This window comes from Miniopterus natalensis, chromosome 2, assembly GCF_054644295.1.
Source record: "Miniopterus natalensis isolate mMinNat1 chromosome 2, mMinNat1.hap1, whole genome shotgun sequence".
Taxonomy (NCBI): domain Eukaryota; kingdom Metazoa; phylum Chordata; class Mammalia; order Chiroptera; family Miniopteridae; genus Miniopterus; species Miniopterus natalensis.
The window spans coordinates 25,886,235-25,907,952 of NC_142082.1; the positions used below are offsets into that span (position 1 = coordinate 25,886,235).

Here is a 21,718-nt window from a genome sequence, read left to right on the forward strand (position 1 = left end):
CAGGGCTTTTGGAACACACTGGTCCGGACTGAGGTGACCTTCCCCGTTTTTATAAAGCACGTTTGGTTTTCATGACCATTTAAGTTGAGGGCCTGGAGCCAGTGTGGACAGGACTCAGGTGGGAAAGGACTTCGGTTGGTTGGAGCATCATCCTGTGCACCAAAAGGTTGTGGGTTCGATTCCTGGTCAGGGCACATATCCAGGTTGTGGGTTCAATCCTTGGTCAGGGCAAATACGGGCGGCAACAGATCAATGCTTCTCTCTCATATCAATGTTTTTCTCTCTCTCTCTGTCCTCTCTCTCTTCCTCTCTCTAAAAATTGATAAAAACAAACATGTTCTTGTGTGAGGATTAAAAAAAGAAAATAAAATAAAATTGCCCCGAGTGATTCTAGCACAAAGCCAGAAAGAAAGAGCTAGTGTTAAACGTCCCTGCTAATGAGAAGCTCTCTGGGGCCCCTGACCCAGGGAGTCTGCCTTTCACCGGAAGCCCCTGGAGGAACATTCCCCCCCTTGTCTCAGTCCCAGGTGGATGACAGGCACCGGTGAAGAACCCCACCCTGACACCAGGCTGAGGCCGCCCAGCGCGGTCTGGCTCTGACCCTTGCTGTGGCTTCTCTCTGTGCTCCCAGAACCTCGGCCACTTATTCTCAAGTGTACTGGGCGAGGCCCATCCAAGGGGGCGGTTTAGGTCAATCAGAAACAGAAAAACACGTCATGAATAGAATCGGCCCCCTCGCGGTTTTGAGCACAGGAGCCATCCTGAGGAGTGTAAACCCCTGTTTTATAAAGTATAACATTTCCAGGAGGAATCACCCAGCCTGGTGAGCGAGAGGCAGGACCTAGTGTTCCAGGTGAAAATTTCATTTCCCACTTCAGCAGAGCAAGAGCAAGACCAGGATGAGGAACGGACACAATCACCGCAGACAGGAAGCTTATTCCAGGATTCAGCCTATTCAGAGTGGCAAACGTTAAGAGAACACGAGACACCAGTGGCTGCTAGTGGGTGTTGGGTGGAATCAATCTAATGGGACGGGAGCTGCAGAGACGACCCCGTCACCCTGGGCTGGGGCCTTGACTTTCATGGACTTGTCGATCCACCTGAGGAAGTTGGTGACTTTGGTATAGATCCCGTACTTTCCTTTGTGCGCACACCCTTCCCCCCAGCTGACGATGCCCGTGATAAAGTAGGTGTCCTTGAACCGGGTGACGTGGGGACCCCCGCTGTCCCCCTGACAGGCGTCCTCGGGCTTTGTGTCATAGCCGGCGCAGAACATGTTTTGGGTGATGGTGGAGCTGGTGGACAGCTTGCACGTGTTCCTGTCCACGTAGGGCACTTCCAGCATCTTGAGGGTGACGGAGGGGCGGCCCTTCTCATGGGTGCGCCCGAAGCCGCTCACGATGCCCGACTTCTGGGTCATGAGCGTGGACTCCGCCCAGTCCTTCTCGGGCAGGCAAGCAGGAGCCACGTTCATGCGGAATGTGATGGGCGTCTTCAGCCTGAGGACGGCGATGTCGTAGTTATAGTTCTCCTTGTTAAACTTGTTGTGCTTTATGATCATTTCCACCTCGTGCACCATCTCGTTGCCATCTTCCTTCTCCGTGTTCCGGTCGCCTGGAATTCGGTGACAGCACGACAGCGTTAGCTCAGCCTGGGCCGCGCATTCACGGGTCGGTTACTTTTTATTTATTTTATTTTTTTACTTATTTTTTTTTTAGCCCCAGCTACCCCCTTCTTGCCAAGTCCCATGGGTGGGTTACTTTTTAAAGTAACTATTTTTTTTTTCTAATTAAAAAAATGGTAAATGGTCATTAGAAAATTTGAAAAATACAGGAAATCACAAAGAGGTGAATAAAAATGACCTTCAATTCCTCCACCTAGGGGCAACCATTAGTCACATTTTTCTATGTATGTTTGGTACTTCAGAGACTTTCAGTTCATTCATTTGTGGACAGATATTTCCTGAGAATGAGTTGTGCGCCGGGGACACGAGATAGCTGAAGGTCATATGTTCTAGGCTCACACTGTCTAGAGGGCCACCAGCAGCCACAGGGGCAACGGGGCACTTGAAATGTGAGATGCGCTGTGAGTGTCAAATTTCAGACTGAGAGTGCGGTCTGAAAAGGATCTACTTATTCATTTATTAAAAAATATTCAAAACAGCTCATAAATACTTTAAAACTGATTACATATTGAAATGACAATATTTTGGACATATTACTGAAACTGATTTCACCTGCAAACTTTTAAAATGCGTAACAGAAAAGTTAATGTAACTAGAAAATTAAAGTTACGCGTGACTCACACTTGTGGCTCACGTCCCACAGCTTTAGAGTCTGGTAGAGAAGGACAGACATTACAAAATAATCCCACAGACAAAAATAATAATCCCACAGACAAAAATATGAGGGGCAGAGGGACTCGGTGCTCAGCTTGTTGAACGGGGCTCTGGAGGCCTTCCCAGAGGAAAGGTCCCTGAGAGGAGGCCCATCCTGCCAGCGGGCATGGCCGCCAGGGCCCCCGGGGAGGACCGTGAAGGAGGAGAACCGGCTCGCTCCGGGAAGGCCACCCCCCACCCCTTCCTAGACCTGTCCAGACTCCGTGTTTTCCTCCTACCTCCCCCCTCCCCCTCCCCTCCCCCTCCCCTTTCCCCATCCCCCCCCTCCTCTTCTCCTTCCCTCTCTGTGAAACTACCCCCAGCCCTCAGCCTGGATTCCAGTAATTTTATCTAGTGTTTCAAACAAATTTGATCCAATCTAACGGTCTCTGAAAATAAGGAAGCTACAGTGGGCCCTGCAGGGGGGAGGGGTGTGGCGCCACTTACCTACCCTCACCTTGAATCTCTGGGCTTGTTGGAGACAGTGAGCGGCGGTGAGGATGTAGAACTCATTCAGGATGGTGCCTCCGCAAAAGCCTTCGTTGTCCTCTTTGACAAGCAGAGCCTGCAACAAGCACGCCAGGGCCAAACAGTTGAGTTTGACTTGCTGAGAAGAAGAATCTGGAACCTTTAATTCAAGCTTTCCTCTCCATTGCCCCCGCCTGGATTAAGGCATCTCCCTCCCACAGCTGGTTGCCCGGTTGAGCCTTCCCCTGCTCCCACCCTCCCCCCTCTGCTGCTCTTTCCCAGGAGAGAGCTCTGGCATCTTCAGACTGGAACACAAGGCCCGAAGTAGCACATACACCCACAGTGCCCACCTGACCACTCGGGCTATGCCCCAGCGTGGCCAGTCCTGCAGACCTGAGCTCGCATCACCACACCTGCCTCATTGGCCATTCAGTCCAGCACCCTGGCACATTCTCCAAGACGTGGCTCATGGTTGACTTCGCGGCACCTTCCCAGCTCCTCCCAACCCACTCCCTGATTCCACAGCACAGGCTTTCTGGTCTTTGCTTCACCCCCCAGCCAATGGATCGACTTATTCATTTACTCCACAGACATTTGTTGGGGCCCTAGTAAGTGGCAAGCACTAGCTACTGAGTAGGGTTGTGTCACAATTTACCTACCTCTTTTCCCACCTGGACTACAAAACTCACTCTGACAAAAGTTAGTCTGTTATTTCTTCTGGATCTGTCATAGCACTCTCTAAAGAGTTACATACAGAAAAACAATTCTCACTATGGTAAAGATCTTTATTGTCTATGTGGCTATGAATTATATACCCCAGACCAGGCAGAAGCCAGTCTTTGGAGAAAATGCTTGCCTACACTGGTGTGACTTTTGGGCTCTAGAAGAGATCCACTATTCAAGCCAGTATCCCACAGCCCATGGAATGCCAACCATCAAGGTTAATTTCTGTGGAATCCACGTGGCTACTTCTGTAAGGGATTTGCACCCTGATTTGGGAGTGAGGAGTATTCCACCTGAGGATGAGCATTGACTGGGCAAGTGAAAGTCACCACAGACAATTCTCTTATTTTCCTTCTCCCCCAAAGAACTGGGCTTGCAAACCCAGAGATGGAGCATTTTTTGTCTCCCCACCGCCTTTATCTTGGGAATTCCACATCCTCTAAGCAACAGTTATTGGCTGAGGGTATGTGTGGGTTAATGAAACAATTAACATCAAGTTCTAAAAGAATTCTTGAAGCTATTCCTGACTGTTACATAGTACAGATGCTCCATGACTTATGATGAGGCCACATCCCAATAAACCCATCGTAAGTTGAAAATATCATTAAGTCGAAAATGCATTTAATGCACCTAACCTACTAAATAACATAGCTTGGCCTCGCCCACCTTAACCACGCTCAGAACACAAAAGCCAAAACCCTGGCAACACAGTTCATTGTCAAGCATCACATGGCTGACTGGGGCTTCGGCTCACGCCTGGCATCAGGAGAGAGTATCACACCACGTATAGCAAGTATGGGAAAGATGAATGTGTATCACTTTCACACCATTGTAAAATAAAAAAATTGTAAGTCAAACCATCATAAATCAGGAACCTTCTGTAATGTTTCTTTGCCTTTTTTTTTTTTGCATAATTTATCAGCTCATAATCCAAATTGGGCGATGAGTGAGGGAGAGTCAGTCTTTCTAAGGCTTGGCCACCATCTGTTCTTAAAGATGGAGATGAGGCCACTTGCCAAGCCTGGAACCAGGAGAGTAAGGATCATGAATTCCCCACAGGCTCCCTGAGGAACCCTCTGGTGAGGATCCTTTTGCCCACGTGCCCTTCCCTGTGCTCTCTGCTTTCGGAGTTCCATCTAAAGCTGCTCTCAGAGCTCGGGGCTGGACGCCTTCGCCCTGTGTGGAGCGTGTGCTCTTCATCCCAGTGGAACCTCGTCACACTCCCCTGGTACAACCTTCGCGGCCTTTATCATACATCAACTTGAATTGTGGTCATTTGGGTGGATCTCAGCCCCCTTCCTAGGTCTAAATGTCCACATGTCAGAGAAGCAGCTCCGATGACCTCATAGTCTACATACACAACCCCAATTCTGAGCCTGACATACAAGCTCTCCATAAATAAGCGTTGAGTGAATGAAGACTAGATGCTGAAACATCCTCCCTTGGGCTCTTGATAATTCAGACAAATGCACACCTGTCATGTAGGTTGCAGGTGAGGGGTGAGCTGAGGTAATTTCTAAAGACTGTCGGCAGCTCTGGGATTTTACTTGTAGGAGAAGCCATTTTGGCTTTGGGCACTAAAAATATATTAAGTCTAAGTTAGGATTGCCAGATAAAATAGAGGACAACCAGTTAAATTTGAATCAAATAAATAGCAAGTATTTTTTGGTAGAATAATATGCCCCATGTAACATCTGGTGTATACTTACACTAAAAATTATTCATTGTTTTTCTGAAATTCAAATTTAAGTGGAAGTCCTGTGTTTTTAATTGCTACATCTGGCAACCCTTGTCCAAATGAACAAAAAAGGAATGATTTTTTACCTTTGATAATGAACAGATGTATTTTCCTCTAAGGTACTCTCTGCCTCATTCAAATTTAAGTGTTTGAATAAAATTTTTTAAACAAATTAGAAAGGAAACAAGGGGAGTAAACCTTTTGGCCTCCAGTAAAGCAGAAGAGCAAGCAGAGACCTCACCTACCATCAGGGGAGCCACCATTTACCTGCTCACCCAAGCCTTCTACTGTAGGAGAGGTTTTAGGGCTCAGATCTTGAGCACACAGATAGGAATGGGCAGCGGGAGTGGAGGGCGTAAGCAAGGGCCCAGCTTCTTCTCATCTCAGGTTCCTTCAGCACGGGAGCTCAAAGCCTGCTGAGGGTCCACATGTGTGCTTGGGCAACATGAGCCGAGCCTCAGTGGGTGTGCCAGCTGTGCCCAGCCAGGATGGGTCCCCCATCCAGTTAACTCACTAAACGCTCTCCACACTTACCTGCCAGGGACACTCGCCTTCTTTGCAGTCCCTCCCTCCCACTATCCTGACAACTGAGCTCCCATCTTCCTCAGGGCTCGGCTCTGTGTTGTTCAAGTTCAGCAGATCCAAAGGGTTCTTGGTGGGTTCCAGGTCTCCAGGGTCGTACTGGCCCAGTGTGCTGATTTCGGGGGGATCCTCGCTGCTGTTGAAGGCCTGTGCCATGGATCTCTTCCTACGTGCCAGAGTGTATTTCCCACAGGGAAAAGGCTCTGAAAGAAAACAAACAATGGCCTGGGGCTTCAGCAAAGCAAATATCTCTGTGCACCACATACACAGTTCACTGTGCAGCAGGAGGCGTAGGGGAGGCTGAAGAGAGGGAGGGTCTAACCCTCAAGGTAACGGGGTGAGAGGCCCTGAAAATGCAGCTGGAGAAGAGTGAGGTGTATGTTTGGTAACTGGGAAGGGTGTGAGGAACTTTTGGGGTGCAGAGTGCTCTGTGTCTTGATAAGGATTAGGTTCCAAGGTGTATATGACTGTCACAATGCAGGGAACGCGCACTTCCTTTCAGTGCCCCCCACTATGTGTCAGCTTCACCTAAATGACAGTGCTGTGTACACGGACCTCTGGGGCTGAGCAGTATACTGGAGTCTTGAAGGGGATGTCTGCAACCTACTTGGAAATGCATCCAGATAATAAAGCAGCTTGGGGTGGACAGAGGACAAACGCGGGGGTGCTGGCGTTGGTGTGGCAGCCAGGTGATGAAGCAAGTAGAGATGTGAACGGTAGAACCGGGGTAGGGGCCTATGGGTGCTCACTGCCAAATCCTGTCAACCCTGCTGTGTGTTTGAAACATTTTCCATTGAAATGTGTTGTTGTTTTTTTAAAGTGTTCTGGGAAAAAGGGACAACATATGCAAACAATCCAAGGCGTAAGAAGGAGCACTACAGTGTGGCTTTGTATGATTTCTAACAGTGATAGACAGCTCTCCTAAGAAGCACCACACACAAGGGAGATGTCAGTAAATATCAGAAAGCTTCCTTTCTGTATCACCAACTAGGGAACTGAGGCAGAGAGAGGGACCAAAGCAGGACAAAGAAAGGGAGACGTGTGGAGGGCCGACCTGAAAACAGACGGCTTCTCTCTGCCACCTCCTGTTTGTCTAAGATCAGATAAGCAAAAACGTAGTTATTTTTGGTGCTTGCAGTGTGCTCCTGCAGGACTTGAAGGGCCCTCCCCACCCCCAGCAGACTTGGTGCATGTGCTAGCTGGAGATAAAGAGTTCTGTGTTAATATTTGTAATCACTGCCCTTTGAAATTCTGAATTAGGAAGTAGCTGACCTGACTTTATTTTCAAACATCACATTTTATTAAACTGATTTGTAATTATTCCTGGAATTTAAACAAAATTTGCATGCATGTTACAGAATCTACCCCTATTGTTGAACCAGCTTAAGTTTAAAAATCTCATTACCAATAGAAATGTAAACGACACTGTCTTTTACTTATTGTGAGAGTTAATGTTACCTAGTCGCAGTCATTCTGGAATGTTCCTGCTTCTTGGAGTGGGCTTAGGACTCTGCATCCCTCCCCCCCTTTGCCCCCCAGTTGATGCTGAGGGTTTTGGTCATTCAGGAAACCAGGCTTTGAGAAACAAGTTGGGGTCACTGTGAGATTAAGAGAAAGGAGTGGCCTTTCAGAACCTCTGGTTCAAGGTTGGCCTTGCAGCAGGGGAGGAACTTCCTATAGTGAGTGAGACCTGGACTCTCCCACCCCAGGGACCTGGCCCATCTCTTAGCCCCTTAATAGGCCATGCCCTCTGTGAGCTTCTAGGCCAGACTCATGGTGTCTGGCTTTTATAGAGAAAAAGAAAAAAGAAATTTGATTAACATGGGGGCCCACACAACCTAAATTAATTCTTGAGGGGCCTCGGCTGCCCTCCTGTACCCTTTTCCCAACTCCACAGCTCCCACAGTCAAGCCTGCATTGCCTGCCCCTCACTGGCCTGCACTCTCATATGGTCCACTGTAAATCTCAGTCTCCCAAACCTCCCACCCTACCCAGGGGTGTAAAGCATGCCTTCTGCACACTCATTATATAGTTAGGGTTTGCTATGAGCCAGGCACTGTGCAAAGTGCCCTCCATGTATTAGTCCCTTAATTTTCACATTCACTAAGTAGTTAGATAATATCATTGGTCCCATTTTTCACATGGTTCACAGAAAAGTGGGTCTATTTCCATAACTGTGGCCCACCCAGGATGCTCCAACTGCTCTGCTCACCAGCACTGGCACTGGCCTCTCTGACTCAGGGAGCCCTGGTTGGGTAGCCCCATGCTCCTCCTACCTGTGGAGATGCAGGACTTGCCATTGTCACCCAGGATGTACCCACTGGCACAGGAACATACCACGGTGTTCTCCTCCTCTCTGCAGAACTGGTCACAGTCCCCATTGTCCAGGCTGCAGAATTTTCGTGTCACTGTAGGAAATGCATTAATGAAACTTTAGAAAACATTCAGAATGGCCCTGGGGTCAGCCAAAAGGTGTCCAGGAGCGGCAGCTCTGGACTTGGGATGAAGTGATGCATAACTGATATTCCCGTCAGAGAAAATTCCAAAGTAATCCAATCCAAGAACACATTCTAAAGATTATAAATTAAGTAATTTAAAAGAAACGCAGCCCTGCCTGGTTTGGCTCAGTGGTTAGAGAATCGGCATGTGGACGGAAGGGTCCGGGGTTTGATTCTTGCCAAGGGCACGTACTTCAGTCGCAGGTTCGGTCCCCAGTCCCAGTGGGGTGCGTGTGGGAGGCAACCAATCAATGTGCCTCTCTCACATCAATGTTTCTCTCTCTCTCTCCCTCCCACTCTCTCTGAAAAGCAATGGAAGAAATATCCTCGAGTGGGGATAAATAGAAAAAAAAGGACAAGAAATGCAAACCTTTCTCTTTAGGGAAAACTGGTCTAATTTTTATTTAAAAATTAATCACTATACTAGGAAAACTCTTGGTGACTTGTCCATGTAGAATTAATTAAATATTTCAAATTTTTATCATTGGACAGTTCCAACACTTAGTATTGACGTTTGCATTAATAATGAGGCGATTTAGAATCATTGCCCAAGACCAGCAAGAATGTAAATGACAGCGGCCAAGGAGGAAAAGTCAATTCTCGTCTCCGTGTTGCTGGCCCACATGGTTCACGAAGGCTCCTCGGCCTCCCTTAGAGGAGCAGAGAGGTGACTATGTGTCTCATGCTTGAAAACTGAGTGGACTGCAGGGCATGTTTGGGGTTGTGCTGTTTCGTTTTCCTTTTCTGTGTCTACAGCGGCCCCTCAGCATGGAGCACAGACTCCAAATCAGGAGTGATACGAAGCTGTTCCCTTGGACATGTTGACCCCTTCCCTCCTCCCCATGTCTGCCTCTGCAGGCAGCTCTGAGCAAGAAGAGGGACTCACGCAGTTCACAGTTTTTGCCCTCATAGCCTTCCAAGCAGGCGCACGTGTACTCCCCCAGGCCGTCTTTACACAGGCCCGCGTTCAGGCAAGGGCTGCTCTCGCACTGGTCGCCGTCTGCAAAGGAAGCGTTTGGAAACAGGGCTCGCAGGCGATTTCCGTCATCACGGGAATCATGTTGATCTTGGCACACATTTTTCAGAGTGAACCTGGAGATCTTCCTGTTTCCCTGTAAACAGTCTCTCCTATCTGAACTTCATTCTATCCCCGCCTTTGTGGTTGTGTGTACGTGAAGCCCTTATCTAACTGGATCACTGATGGAGCTTTCCAGTTTGTGCTGAAATGATTGACCGGATTTTTACATCAGAGTGAGGCGCTCTGGGCTGGTGACCGTGTGGGACCAGCTGGAAGGATGGAGGACATGGGATTGTCTGACACTGCTTCTGGGCTGAGCATTGACAAGAGGGATGTTAGGGTTCCTCTTTCCAGATGCTCTGGGGGTAACATGAGAATGCAGAGACAACTGCTCAGCACCAACACGGGACTTCATATTTCTCGGTGCATTCATACAATCTAATTTAGAGATAAGTCCAATAGTCATTTTGGGAAATTTGAATGCTATTGCCAGAATGAAAACATGAGTCATGATTAATACCATTTCAGGTGCTATAAGCATTAAATCAAGGTGGTTACCTTATTTGAGCACCCAATCTTTCAGGCTCTATTTTTTTTTTCTAACTAATATACTTGGATTTCAAAAAATTATCACTAAATTTGGCATTCTCAAATGAGAATAAACTAATTTAAATATATAGTGAAGTAACAAAACTAGGATGAGTATAAAGTTACTATAAAAAACTACTTTACAATAACTTACGAAAATTCTCAGAGGGGAAAAGTGTTAAATAAGTAGGACTTAAACAGGAGTAGAAAGGCAATTCAGAAAGCATTTTCAAAATTCAAATACAATTTCTCCCAATTTAAATATCCTAACAAACCCCTCTCATTTAAAATTAAAATAGAAAACATCTCACCTTTGTATCTATTCCAGAATTCATTCTAAAAGGGAAAAAAGATTTTAAAGTACATTAGGGAAAACACAGACATTTTACAACAATAACAACCATAGCCTAGTAATTCAACGTGAATAGAGTACTTTCCCAACCAGAGGTCATTTTCTGGAACAAAATGCTCTAGAACTCTTCAATCTAAAAGGGAAAGTTTTCCAGATCTTCTGCATCTATAAAGGTGTGGCTTCAATCACCATCTCTGTTGAATATTGAAAATTTATTTTCAAGTTAATCACCAAGAAATGGGTTGTACCAAAAATGGTTTGCTCTGTTTGCTACTCCAATGAATGGTTTTTAGTTGAAGTACCTGGGTCAAAGATTCAATAAAGGAATGAGTTATCGGTGAATAATAATGGTAATTTAAAAAATGATAATCGGTAATTAACTTAAAATAGGGCATCAAGAACCTATATATTAACTAAAAAGTGCTCATAGATTAAAAAATTTTTTTTTTTGCTGTCTGTAGTAGGTTGAATAGTGTCTCCTCAGCCTCCAAATTTAGGTGTAAACTCACAATGTGACCTTAATTGTTAATAAGGTCTGTGCTGATGTAATTAAGGTTATCAACTGAGATGAGATCATGCTGGATTAGAGTGGACCCTAAGTCAGTGAGAGTGGCCTTATAAGAGACAGAGAAGGACACACAGAGACACAGAGAGAAGGCCACATGAAGATGGAAGCAGAGATTGGAGTGATGTATCTATAAGCCAAGGCATGCCAAGGACTGCTGGCAGCCATCAGAAGCTAGAAGAGAGGCATGGAATATATTTTCCTTCAGATCTTCCAGAAGAAACAAACCCTGCTGACACCTTAATGTCTTACCTGTGGTCTCCAGAACTGAGAGAATAAATTTTTTAAGGCACCCAGTTTGTGGTTTCATTTTACTTTTTTTTTTAGTGTCTTAATATGGAAGCTTAGAATATCAATTTGAGACCTTTCATCTTTTCCAATAAAAACTTTTTATGCTATAAATAAATTCCCCTATAAGTACCATGTTGCTGCATCCCACAGATTTTATATGTTGTATATTCATTTTTGTTCAGCCGAAAATATTTTTGAATTTCCTTTGAGACTTCGTCTTTGACCCATAAATAATTTAGAAGTGTGTTGTTTAATTTCAAAATACTTGGAAATTTTCTTGTTACTGATTTTGATTAATTTCATTATGGTCAGATAACATTTTATATGATTTCAATCTTTTAAATTTGTTAAGATGTGTTTTATGACACAGGATACGGTCTATCTTGTAGAAAGTTCCATGGGTACTTGGCAAGAAAGTGTGCTCTGCTGTTGTCGGGAATCTTATAACTATCAATTAGATTCAGGTCAAGTGATGCCTGGAGAACTGCAGGGGGAAAAATGATAAACTCACAATTCTATGGTGCCTTGAATTCTAGTCGTCTTTAATGCACTGCTGTTATTTACTTTTCAGGGTCCTCAAATAGCTGCTTCATGCAGTCTCTTCAGGTTTTCTAGCTATAGTCAGTAGGAGACAGGGTAGAGAGTGCTTTCTTCATATTACTTGGAACCAGAACTTGTTGATAACTTTTGATCCAGTAATCCTTCTCTGGAGCAGCTATTCTTAGAAGATAATTCAGAAGAAATATATATATGTATGTATATATATGTGTGTGTGTGTGTGTGTTTTCATATTAGCAATATAAAAATGACTTACATGGCCAAAACATGAGAAAAGTAAATATGTTGATACAATAAAATTTAATTTAGCTCTTTAAAATTTAAAGTATGGTAACTATATATAGAAGTAAGGAAGAGTGAGAAATGGTGCTGAGAAGAAAAGTAGCACTGAACTTGGACTCACATTACAATTATTTCTATTATCTAAAAAAACTATGGATGTGTATGTGAAGTAAAGGAAAATTTAAAAAATAAAACTAGTTCTTGAAATTATGAATAACTTTTAAAAATAGACAAATCATTGATTTGGTAATGAGTAAAAATGAATTCTCAATTCCTCTTCTCTCCTCTGGTGGCTGAAACGAACACTGGTAGTCAAGCGGATAGAAACATACAAGGATCCCTGGCAGGCCTTGATCTTTTGCAGAAATACAAAGATGTCTGAAGCACACAACTTACAATTACTATTTGCTACACAGACGTGCCAGCTGTGTTTTCCAGTGTCTTAGTGGTTGCTACATTCTCCTTCCCGTCTTCAGGTTTTATGGTAGGAAACACAAGTACTTCTTCAGGGTTGCTGGAGTCTGGGAGACTGGCGATGCGGCCAGTGCCGGTGCCCAGCCAGCTGGGGGGTTCCATGGCGGTGCAGAGCTTTTCATCTAGGAACACGGCCTCCTCCCCATCAGCTTTTTGGCTTGTTCCTCCTGATCTTCCTTCCTCCCTCTCTCCTCCCTCCCTCCCTTTAAATTTTTTAAGAGTTAATTTGAGCCAAAACTGATGATAGTTGCCAGGAAGCAAGATCTCAAATGCTTCTGTCTTGTTCTTCAAAAAATGCTTGCTGCTGCATGGAGCTATTTAATCCATTGTAGGCATGGCACATTTCCTTCAGGACAAACAGCTCAAAGCGCTCAGTGAGACGCAGAGTGGTCCATTTGGCCAAACATCTCATTACCTGTAGGCGGTCACAGATGAATGTAGGATGGCTGCAACTCACTTTCAGGAACGCTCTGAAAAGATTATCAAAGACTCTGGCTGTGGTCTGAGGCGGAGGACATTCAATAGCTTTTGCCACACAGGCATTATTAATAATTTTTGAAGTTTCTTCATTCTGAAGAGGCTAGTTTCTGGCAGCTTCTGGCAGCTTAGCTTCTCCCAGGGCTTTCTCAAGTTCTTCTATCATGCTCTCTGGAAGGATGAGGTGAAGTCAATCTCATGGGTTTGGCCTTCTGCACCATCGGGATGGTGGGTGATCTTGTCTGTAATATGCTTCACCATCCTTGATACAATCTCCATGATTTCATGAGATCATAATAATCTGCAGAGGCCATGGAAAACTCACAGGTGGTGAATTAAAGTCAAATCATCTGGAACTGGCATCCAGTTTCACAAACTGGGTCGATGCCACTGCCCACCAGCATCTTATGGTAGAGTTCTGGGGCAGTTCTTCTCTGTAAGTTCATATCCAGCTTATTGTGGTAGGTGATGGAAAGCTTGATCCCAGTTCCTCCTGAGATGACATTCCTCAGAGGAATTTCATTGTCTAGGAATCCCAACTTATCCAAAAAACTTCTTATATATGTGAAGCTATTAGTGTGGATGATAAACTTCTTCTTCACAAAGCAGTTCAGGGTCAAGCCCAAGTATCTTCAACGATATCGTGTTTCCTTGTCTTTGAGGCTAAAGTGAGGATGAGGTGAGATATATGACCAAGGAGGCGGCAGTGTGACTTTGTGGAGAATGATGCTAGGCACACCCTTCTCAGTTTCCCCAGGATTCTCCTGAACTCCAATTACATTTCTCAGAGGCAGTTTATTATCCACATGAATAAATTCTTCTTTTGATTTAAAATTCCTTGAACTGGCCATGATCTGCGACTTGACCTGTTCTTGAAGGGCACAGAAGATGGACTTCCTCCAGCTCTTCTCTTGTGGATCCTACCTCCTGCCTTCAAGTGATGTTGGTTAGGTGGTCCGCGGGTGCAGCAAGTGAGCCGGTCTGCACCGAGCCTCTGTGGTGTGGGTCCCCTCAGCGCCCAGCATCTGGTGGATGCTCCACTCTGGTCCTGCGCTGTGGGGGGCGGGGGGCAGGGTCCACTGTCAGTGATGTGCTGGTGGCAGCAGCAGCCTGGCAAAACTGTCTCTCGCAGAGCTCCTGCTTGGTCTCCTTCTCTGCTACTTTCTTCTCAGTTGTCAGGTGACTTCAGTTCATTCTTGCCCAGTTTCACTCGCCACTACCCACTGCCACCTCAGCTCTTCGTGGTGGCCATCTTTCCCAAGGGCCCTACCCAAGTATGTGACTTTTAGGAAGGCGACAGGGCCTCGACTATTCCAGGGGTAAGGGGAGGGCACCTTTGGAGGTGCTGCCGTTGCTGCTATGCAGGCTCAATGTTGGGTCTCAGGGCCCACCATCTATAGCTCTTAAGGATGCAATTCAGGTATTGGTTGAGGGCATGAATAATTTTTAAATAAACTTGTTTTGTTTTAGAATTGATTTAACAATACCTTCAGAAGTTCTCATAACTCTTGTAACTGATTTCGGGCCATACCTTCTTTTCAGTTTCCCACCCACGAAACAAGTTGATGTGCGGTGGGTAAGGAAACAGGAACGAATGTCCTTGCAAGCAGTAGAAGAAGGCAGGCTCTCCACTCTGCACACCAGAAAGTCTTTCCCTGGCTGCTCTCTCCTGGCAGAGGCCACAGCACAGAAGGGCATGTAGTGTGGGCCTGGCATGGGCTACACGGACAACCTCCAATAGAGGGGTAACCAGCATCCCCATTCGGGCCCAGCATAGTCCACAACTGATCTCCCTGTGCCACCAACCCTTACCGTCTTCTCGGTGTCCTCAAAGACTTCTCGGGCCTCTTCGTAGGAGCAAGTCTCTTCCTCACATTCTCTTTCAAGGTTTCCTTTCTTGATCTCTTCTAAAAAGGAATTTGCCCTCCGGGCCCTCTCCAGGACAGTGTGGGCATGCTCCCGGTTGATGAACACTGGAAGACAAGGGAGGACACAAAGCACTTTATCAAATTACCTGCTCTCCCCCCAGCCTGTAGTATCATGTCACTTCCATGCTGAAAAGGTGGAAAACTCCTTCCTCATGAACTAAGGCAGCTGGGAAAGAAATGCCCATCACCCTCATGACTCCTCCTTGAATGACAGTACAAGACACTTGTTCTAGACCCCACACACCCTTCTCTGGAGAAGCAAACACGTCCCATCCAATCAACTTACCATCCTCCCTGCACATTCACACCCAGCTATAGGGTGGTCAACCCAAACCTCTTTCTTGAACTTTCCCTTCTCAGAGTGGCTCCAGGTCACTGTCATCTGCACCCTGCCAACCCCCAGGCTACTCCACTCTGTGCTTTGGCTCAGGCTGTACCCTTCCACTCCCATACCCATCCTGAACCTCATCCACCCTTCAAGGTCTCAGCTCTGAGAAAATGGGGAGTTGTGATACTGTTTTGATCACGATCTACAATTAAAGGTATGGCTTATATCAAGTCCCAGGACTCATGTATACACAATTAAAACAGAAGTTTCAGAATAGTACTTACTACTATTTTGTTCAAAATAGTACTTATTACAAAATTTTCTACTTAATTCTGTTCTATTTCATGAAAAACAAACAAACAAACAAAAAACAAAAGCACTAAATTGATTTCATGACTACAAATGAATCACGACCTGCCAATTAAAATATCTTGGGTCAGAGAGTCTCTGGATCCTCCCTATGGTCTCCACAGCAGAATCGTCCCCACCTCTCTGCCTGAGTCTTATCTGGCTCTCACCCACTCCTTTTCTCCTTTTCATTGTGACACAGGAGGCCCTCGATTCTTTTCTTTGCCCTCTGCACTCCTCTCTCTGTCTTTTCCATGGAAGAATTTAGTCTCACCATAATAAAGACTCTCCAAGTTAATATTTCTAGTCTCAACTTTCATCCTAGTTCTATGTTTTCAACTCTCATCATGACAGCTGTCTCCCCCTCATCTCAGTACTCCAAACTTCCATGTTCAAAACTAAAAAACCCTACAGTACTGCAGAATCAAGAAGGCCTGGGTTTCCAGTGCATCTTGGTCACCTACTACTTAATAGTGGCAAATGGAGATTACAATACATACTTACTTCTTAGAGTTGTTTTAAAGAATGTATACAACTCCTACTGTTCAGTTTGGTACACAGAAGGTGCTCAGTAAAGGTTAGCTTCATTCCTGCCTCAGATTACTTTCCCTTCCAAATCCCTCATTTCTTTGCGTGACATCAATATTATACCAACAACATCAGCCTCAAGCTTGTTATTAGTGCTCCCCTCCCCCTCTACTTCAAAAGTCTGCTTCAGTACCAAGTGCTTGCTTTGAAATAAAATCCACACATCAGTTTCTCTCCTCCGTCATTCCCCTACATGGATTTCTTCCCTGTTCTGTTTTTCTCTTTCACTTTTGGACTTTTCACCGCTTTCTCATCTCCCACACAGCTGGGCCCCCTCCGTCTGCCCCTGCCCTTGCACTTGACCCAGGATGCAGACAAAGCCCAGGCGTGATGCCACCTCTGCTCTCTCCTCCGACTTGGCTCGTTCCGCTTCTCTCCTTTCTGAGCCTTTCCTTTTTGGACAGGCCCTGGGGTCCTGGAAGGTCCAGAGACTCCCATCTCTCCAGCCTCGTGCTGGGCAGCCCCTTCCCCCTGCCTCAGTTTACTTTGGCGGAGGAAGGGGGCTTCTCTCGGTCTCTGCCTGCCACTTCTTTCTTCTCTCCCTCTCTCCACCTCCCTTCCTCTGTTTTAAGTCTCTCGTTCTCTCTGTGTCTGTCTCTGTCTTTGTCTGTTTCTGTCTTTCTGTCTGTCTGTCTCTGTCTCTCCATGTGTTTCTATCTGCCGGACTCTCCACCCAGGGGGAGGCACACCTGGCCCTAAGCTGCCTTGGCTGAGACCACCAAGCCCAGCTGTCTCGTGTCAGCATTTGACAGGGGACAGACACCCACTGTCCATACTGTGGAGGTTCAAGGGCGCCACCCCAATTCCCCACCCTCTCGCCTCCTCCCTGAGGCCACCTCTGCAGCCTCCAAGTCGAGGGCCACTTACCACTTCCCCCTGGCAACAGGAGGCTGGCCAGCGAGGCACTGAGCAGGATGAGGCACAGCACGGCCATGCTGTGGCCTAGGACAGCGTCTCTGTCCCCACTGTGACAGGCTCCAGGGCAAGGTTCACTCACCCTGGATCAGAGGGTGGATGACTGTCCTTCTGCTTATCACAACCTTCTGATTGGAGCCTGGGCTGGCTGTGGGTGAGGGACAGGGGCGGGTGACTATGCTGGGGGCATTGTCACCTGGCCTGTACAGCTGTGGGGAGTCCTGTTGGAACCTCGTCAGTAACCATATCCAGTGGGGCCTGCTTCAGACACAGGAACTTTTTGTTCTAAGAAAGTAAAAATGAGATTGTATAGTTTTCAGACATGTATGTGTGGCTCTCATTTCACCATTACAATCATGATAAAAGCTAAGTATCATTTCCCTCATCTTTTCTCCAGAGTAGAAAATTGAGGCTTAGAGAGAGTGAAGTGTCTGTGGTACATGTGGGACTTGAACCCAGGACATTCCACCTCCGTGTCTTTTGCTTTTCCCTCGGTCTGAACCTGTCCTCTGCTCACAGGCCTCTCTCTCCAGGTGTTGCCAGATGGGGCCCCACAAAGGACCTCTAGCCCAGAGGGTCCTGTGCTTCAACTGCATGCCAGGCTTGCACCCACCCCCCTAAATTTAGGGGCTCTGGGAGGCAGAGCTTGTCTTGTGACCCTTCCATGCCACATGATTCCTGTGCACAGGCCCCTACACATCCTTCGAGGAGGATACCCCCTGCCTGGTGTGCCTGGAGGGACTGCTCTGCTGGAACCCTGAGTGATCTGTTGACTACAGGACAAGCGGGCTCAAGGTCCAGAGGGTCTGTGACAGGAGGAGCTCCTTGGCGTGCCTCTCAGCCCCACGCTAAGCTATGGAGAAACATGGCTTCTCTTGACAACTTGGCCTCACATACTCTCCTGGGGGCCAGGCTGGAAGGGGCAGGGAGAATGAGCCTAAGTCACAGCCTCACGGTGCAGTCCATTTCTCTAATGCGAAGCTCAGTACACGTCATCTGGGAGAAAACTTGGAAGGGGCCACGGTGCCTGAGCACCAGGACTAGAGGCAGCTTCATCACCCAGCCCCTCCCTGAGGCTCCCACTCTCTGCTTCCCTCATGCAGGGCCAGGAAGTAAGGAAGGCACCAGATCCAGGGAATATGAATCTTGCTTCTTGGCTCTCATCAGGGCTGTGTCTCTTTGCAAGAAACGACAGACGTCAGGGAAGGGCCAATCACTGCAGGACAGTGGAAGCAGCCCGCCACCTTGGCAGCTGGGCTGGGGAGGGAGGTGTGTGTGCTAGGTAGTGGGTGCACACCAAGCGCCAGGCCTCACTGCCAGTGGGGAAACCTCTGGGGCTCCAAGCATGGTGACACAGCCTGAGCTCCTGGGCTGACCAGGGTCTCTGCAGCCAGACTCCAGGATCTGGAGGAAAAGGCCTGGGGAGTGGCCTACAAGATGACTGCTGCTCTGAGAGAGACAGAAACAGAGACAGAAAAAGACTGCATTCTATTCCACAGTGCCCATCACTCACAACACATTTCGCACATGGTGGTTGATTACCCAACGCCCTTGATCACTTGGTATAAGTCTCATCATCTGGTCTGTTTGTCGCTCTGTCTCCAGCATTTAGAGGGGTGTCTGGCACACAGTAGATGCTCAATAAACACCAACAGATGGAGTGAATCAGTTCAGTCCCGTAATGTGCCTGCTCTGTATGCTGAGACCAGGTTGGACTTTCACAGGGTTGTCACTGTGACATGCAGAGCCTGGCCTGACAGGAGCCCTGCCCTGTCCCTAGAACCTGGTGGGCTGGAAATGATCTAAGTGCCACTCACAGAAAGATGGAGATGATCCATAATGGTTAGCATATCTCTATGTCAAGTGTTAGCCTTCAGGGATTGTCCCGATGTCACGTGGCACCCATGCTTAGAGTAGCTCTGTGAGAGGGAGGCTTGTGTGATCCATGGATGACTGGGGAAACTGAAACAGAGCCAGTTACCTGCCAGGACCCTGTTTAACCTCATGTGGGTCTGGGGGACTCCTGGCCTGGCCACATCAACCCCATCCCCTCCTTTTCTTCCCAGGAGTGGGGGGTGTCCAGAGAGCTTTCATTTCCAGGAAGAAATAAGAGACTCACTGGGCTGAGAGCCTCTGGAGATCTCTTGCATTTTGGTTGCAGAATTTTCCCTAAGTGTCTGTTGCCTAAAAGTTGAGCTGGAGGACATCTGGATGTTTGCAAATCAGCTTTACCATCCATGATGACATAATTGAATTCTCCCAGATGCCTCACTCCATGTGCACTGGTTTCATGCTCATGACAAGCATTGAGGTCTGCTTCCATTTTAGAGATTAGGGAACAAGGCACAGAGAGGGTAAGTGGCTTGGCCAAGAGTTACAGGTGGAGCCAGACTGACTCCAGGAGGTCTGGCCCTATGTCAGGTCTCTGAAAGTGCATGTCTGACCACTTGGTGAGATCCCTATAAGATATAGCCTTACCAGAGGACCAAACCTTTTCTGTAAAGGCCCAGATCATACATTAGGTCTATGGGTCAGATGGTCTCTTGGGTCAGATGGTCTCTGTCCCAACTACTCAATGCTGTGGTTTTAAGCAGCCATGGATGATTCGTAAAGGAATGGGTGTGTCCCAAGAAAACTTTATTCACAAAAACAGGTGGCTTGGACTCAGTCTTAGCTATAGCTTTCAGACCCTGGTCTCCTGAAGACTAAATATGACCTGCCTGTCCAGCAGAGCAAGTCCTGACACCCTAACTCACATGTGTTAAGTACTTGTGGTGTTCCAGGCATGGGACAGGCCAGTTGCTGTCCTCCAGCTGGGTCTTGAGGGAGGGGAGCGCCCTTTGGGTTTACTCCACCCGCCTTTGCCAAGTTCCAGTGGGGCCCATTCAAACTTCGATGCTTGTTTTACTCTTTTTTATTTTTATTTTCAATTTATCTTTATTGTTGAAAGTATTACAGGTGTCCCGTTCCTCCCCCCCCCAATTGACCCCTTCCACCTCATTCCCATCCCCTCCCCAGGCCTTCATCCCATTATTGACTGGGTCCGTGGGTTATGCTTATATGCATATAACTTCTTTGGTTAATCTCTTCCCACCCTCCACCCCTTCCCTCTTCCCTCTGAAATATGATCATCTGTTGCATGCATCAATGTCTCTGGACCTATTTAGTTCGTTGGATTCTTTTGTTCATTAGCTTCTTCTTAAAGAAGACCCTTCAACATTTCCTGTAGTGCTGGTCTGGTGGTGATGAACTCTTTTAGCTTTTTCTTGTCTGAGAAGCTCTTTATCTGACCTTCAATTCTAAATGATAGAAGGTAGAGCAATCTTAGTTTTAGTTTCATGTTTTTCATCACTTTGAGTATTTCTTGCCACTCCCTTCTGGCCTGCAAGGTTTCTGTTGAGAAATCAGTCATATGGGTGCTTCCTTGTAGGTAACAAACTGCTTTTCTCTTGTTGCTTTTAAGATTCTCTCTTTGCCTTTAACCTTTGGCATTTTAATGATGATGTGTCTTGCTGTGGGCCTCTTTGGGTTCCTCTTGTTTGGGACCCTCTGTGCTTCCTGGACTTGTAAGTCTATTTCTTTCCCCAGAGAGGGGAAGTTTTCTGTAATTATTTTTTCAAATAGGTTTTCAATTTCTTGGTCTGTTTCTTCTCCTTCTGGCACTCCAATAATATGAATGTTGAGCCTCTTGAAGTTGTCCCAGAGGCTCCTTATACTATCTTCATATTTCTGTATTCTTTTTTCTTTTTGCTCCTCTGGTTGGGTGTTTTTTGTTTCCTCATGTTCCAAATTGCTGATTTGATTCTCAGCGTCCTCTACTCTACTGTTGATTCCCTGTAAATTATTCTTCATTTCAGTTCGTGTAGCCTTCATTTCAAATTGGTACTTTATTATGTCATCAATTTTCTCAGTTATTTTCGTATAACTCTTACTAATATGGTTGAGCATCCTTATAAACAAAATTCTGAACTCTGTATCTATATCTGTTGCTTGGATCTATTTCATTTTGTTCCTCTTCTAGAGATTTCTTCTGTTCTTTTCTTTGTGACATGTTTCTTTGCCTCCACATTTTGGCTGCTTCCAGGTGCTTGTTTCTATATATTAGGTAGAGCTGCTATGTCTCCTGGAATTTGTAGAGTGACTTTGTGTAGTAGGTGTCCTGTAGGGTCCAGTGGCTCAGCCTCCCCAGTCAGCTGAGCTGGGCCTTCTAGGTGCTCCCCTGTGTGGTCTGTGTGCACTGTCCTGTTGTAGTTGAGCCTTGGTTGCTGTTGGGGTCCCTGGGAGGAATTGACCCCCAGGCCAATCAGCTGTGAGGACCAGCTGCAACGACAGCCAGAGAGCTGCTGTGCTGGAGACACCCCTATGGAGCAGGATTTACTTCAGTGGGACTTTGGTGTTCACCAAGTGCGCCCCTTGAGTGTGTCACTCATGGATGTGGTAGGGTTGTAATCCAGCGTGGTCGAGTCTGAGCATCAGGTGCACTGTCTCTGGGGCCTCCCGGGAGGTGCAAAGTCAGCCTGTGCCAGTCCCTTGCCCAGGGCCACCCAGCATGAGCTACACAGCAAACCGTAGTTGGCTGCTACTTGTGCTGGGCTTGGGTTTGCCCAGGAGAGGCCAAGC

The 21,718-nt window shown here is 46.7% G+C and overlaps 1 protein-coding gene and 1 pseudogene across 1 annotated transcript; both read right to left on the reverse strand.

Moving 5' to 3' along the window:
* Positions 1-1,018: 1,018 nt before the first annotated feature.
* On the reverse strand, positions 1,019-17,129 carry F10 (coagulation factor X). The gene is made up of 8 exons (XM_016212871.2): positions 17,051-17,129; positions 14,804-14,964; positions 10,304-10,328; positions 9,273-9,386; positions 8,165-8,296; positions 5,841-6,091; positions 2,825-2,942; positions 1,019-1,614 (listed from the first exon to the last, which is right to left on the reverse strand). The coding sequence occupies exons 1-8, from the start codon at positions 17,115-17,117 to the stop codon at positions 1,019-1,021; spliced, it is 1,464 nt and encodes a 487-aa protein (XP_016068357.2). The 5' UTR covers positions 17,118-17,129.
* Positions 12,449-13,942, reverse strand: LOC107536941 (lysine--tRNA ligase-like; annotated as a pseudogene).
* Positions 17,130-21,718: the final 4,589 nt, after the last annotated feature.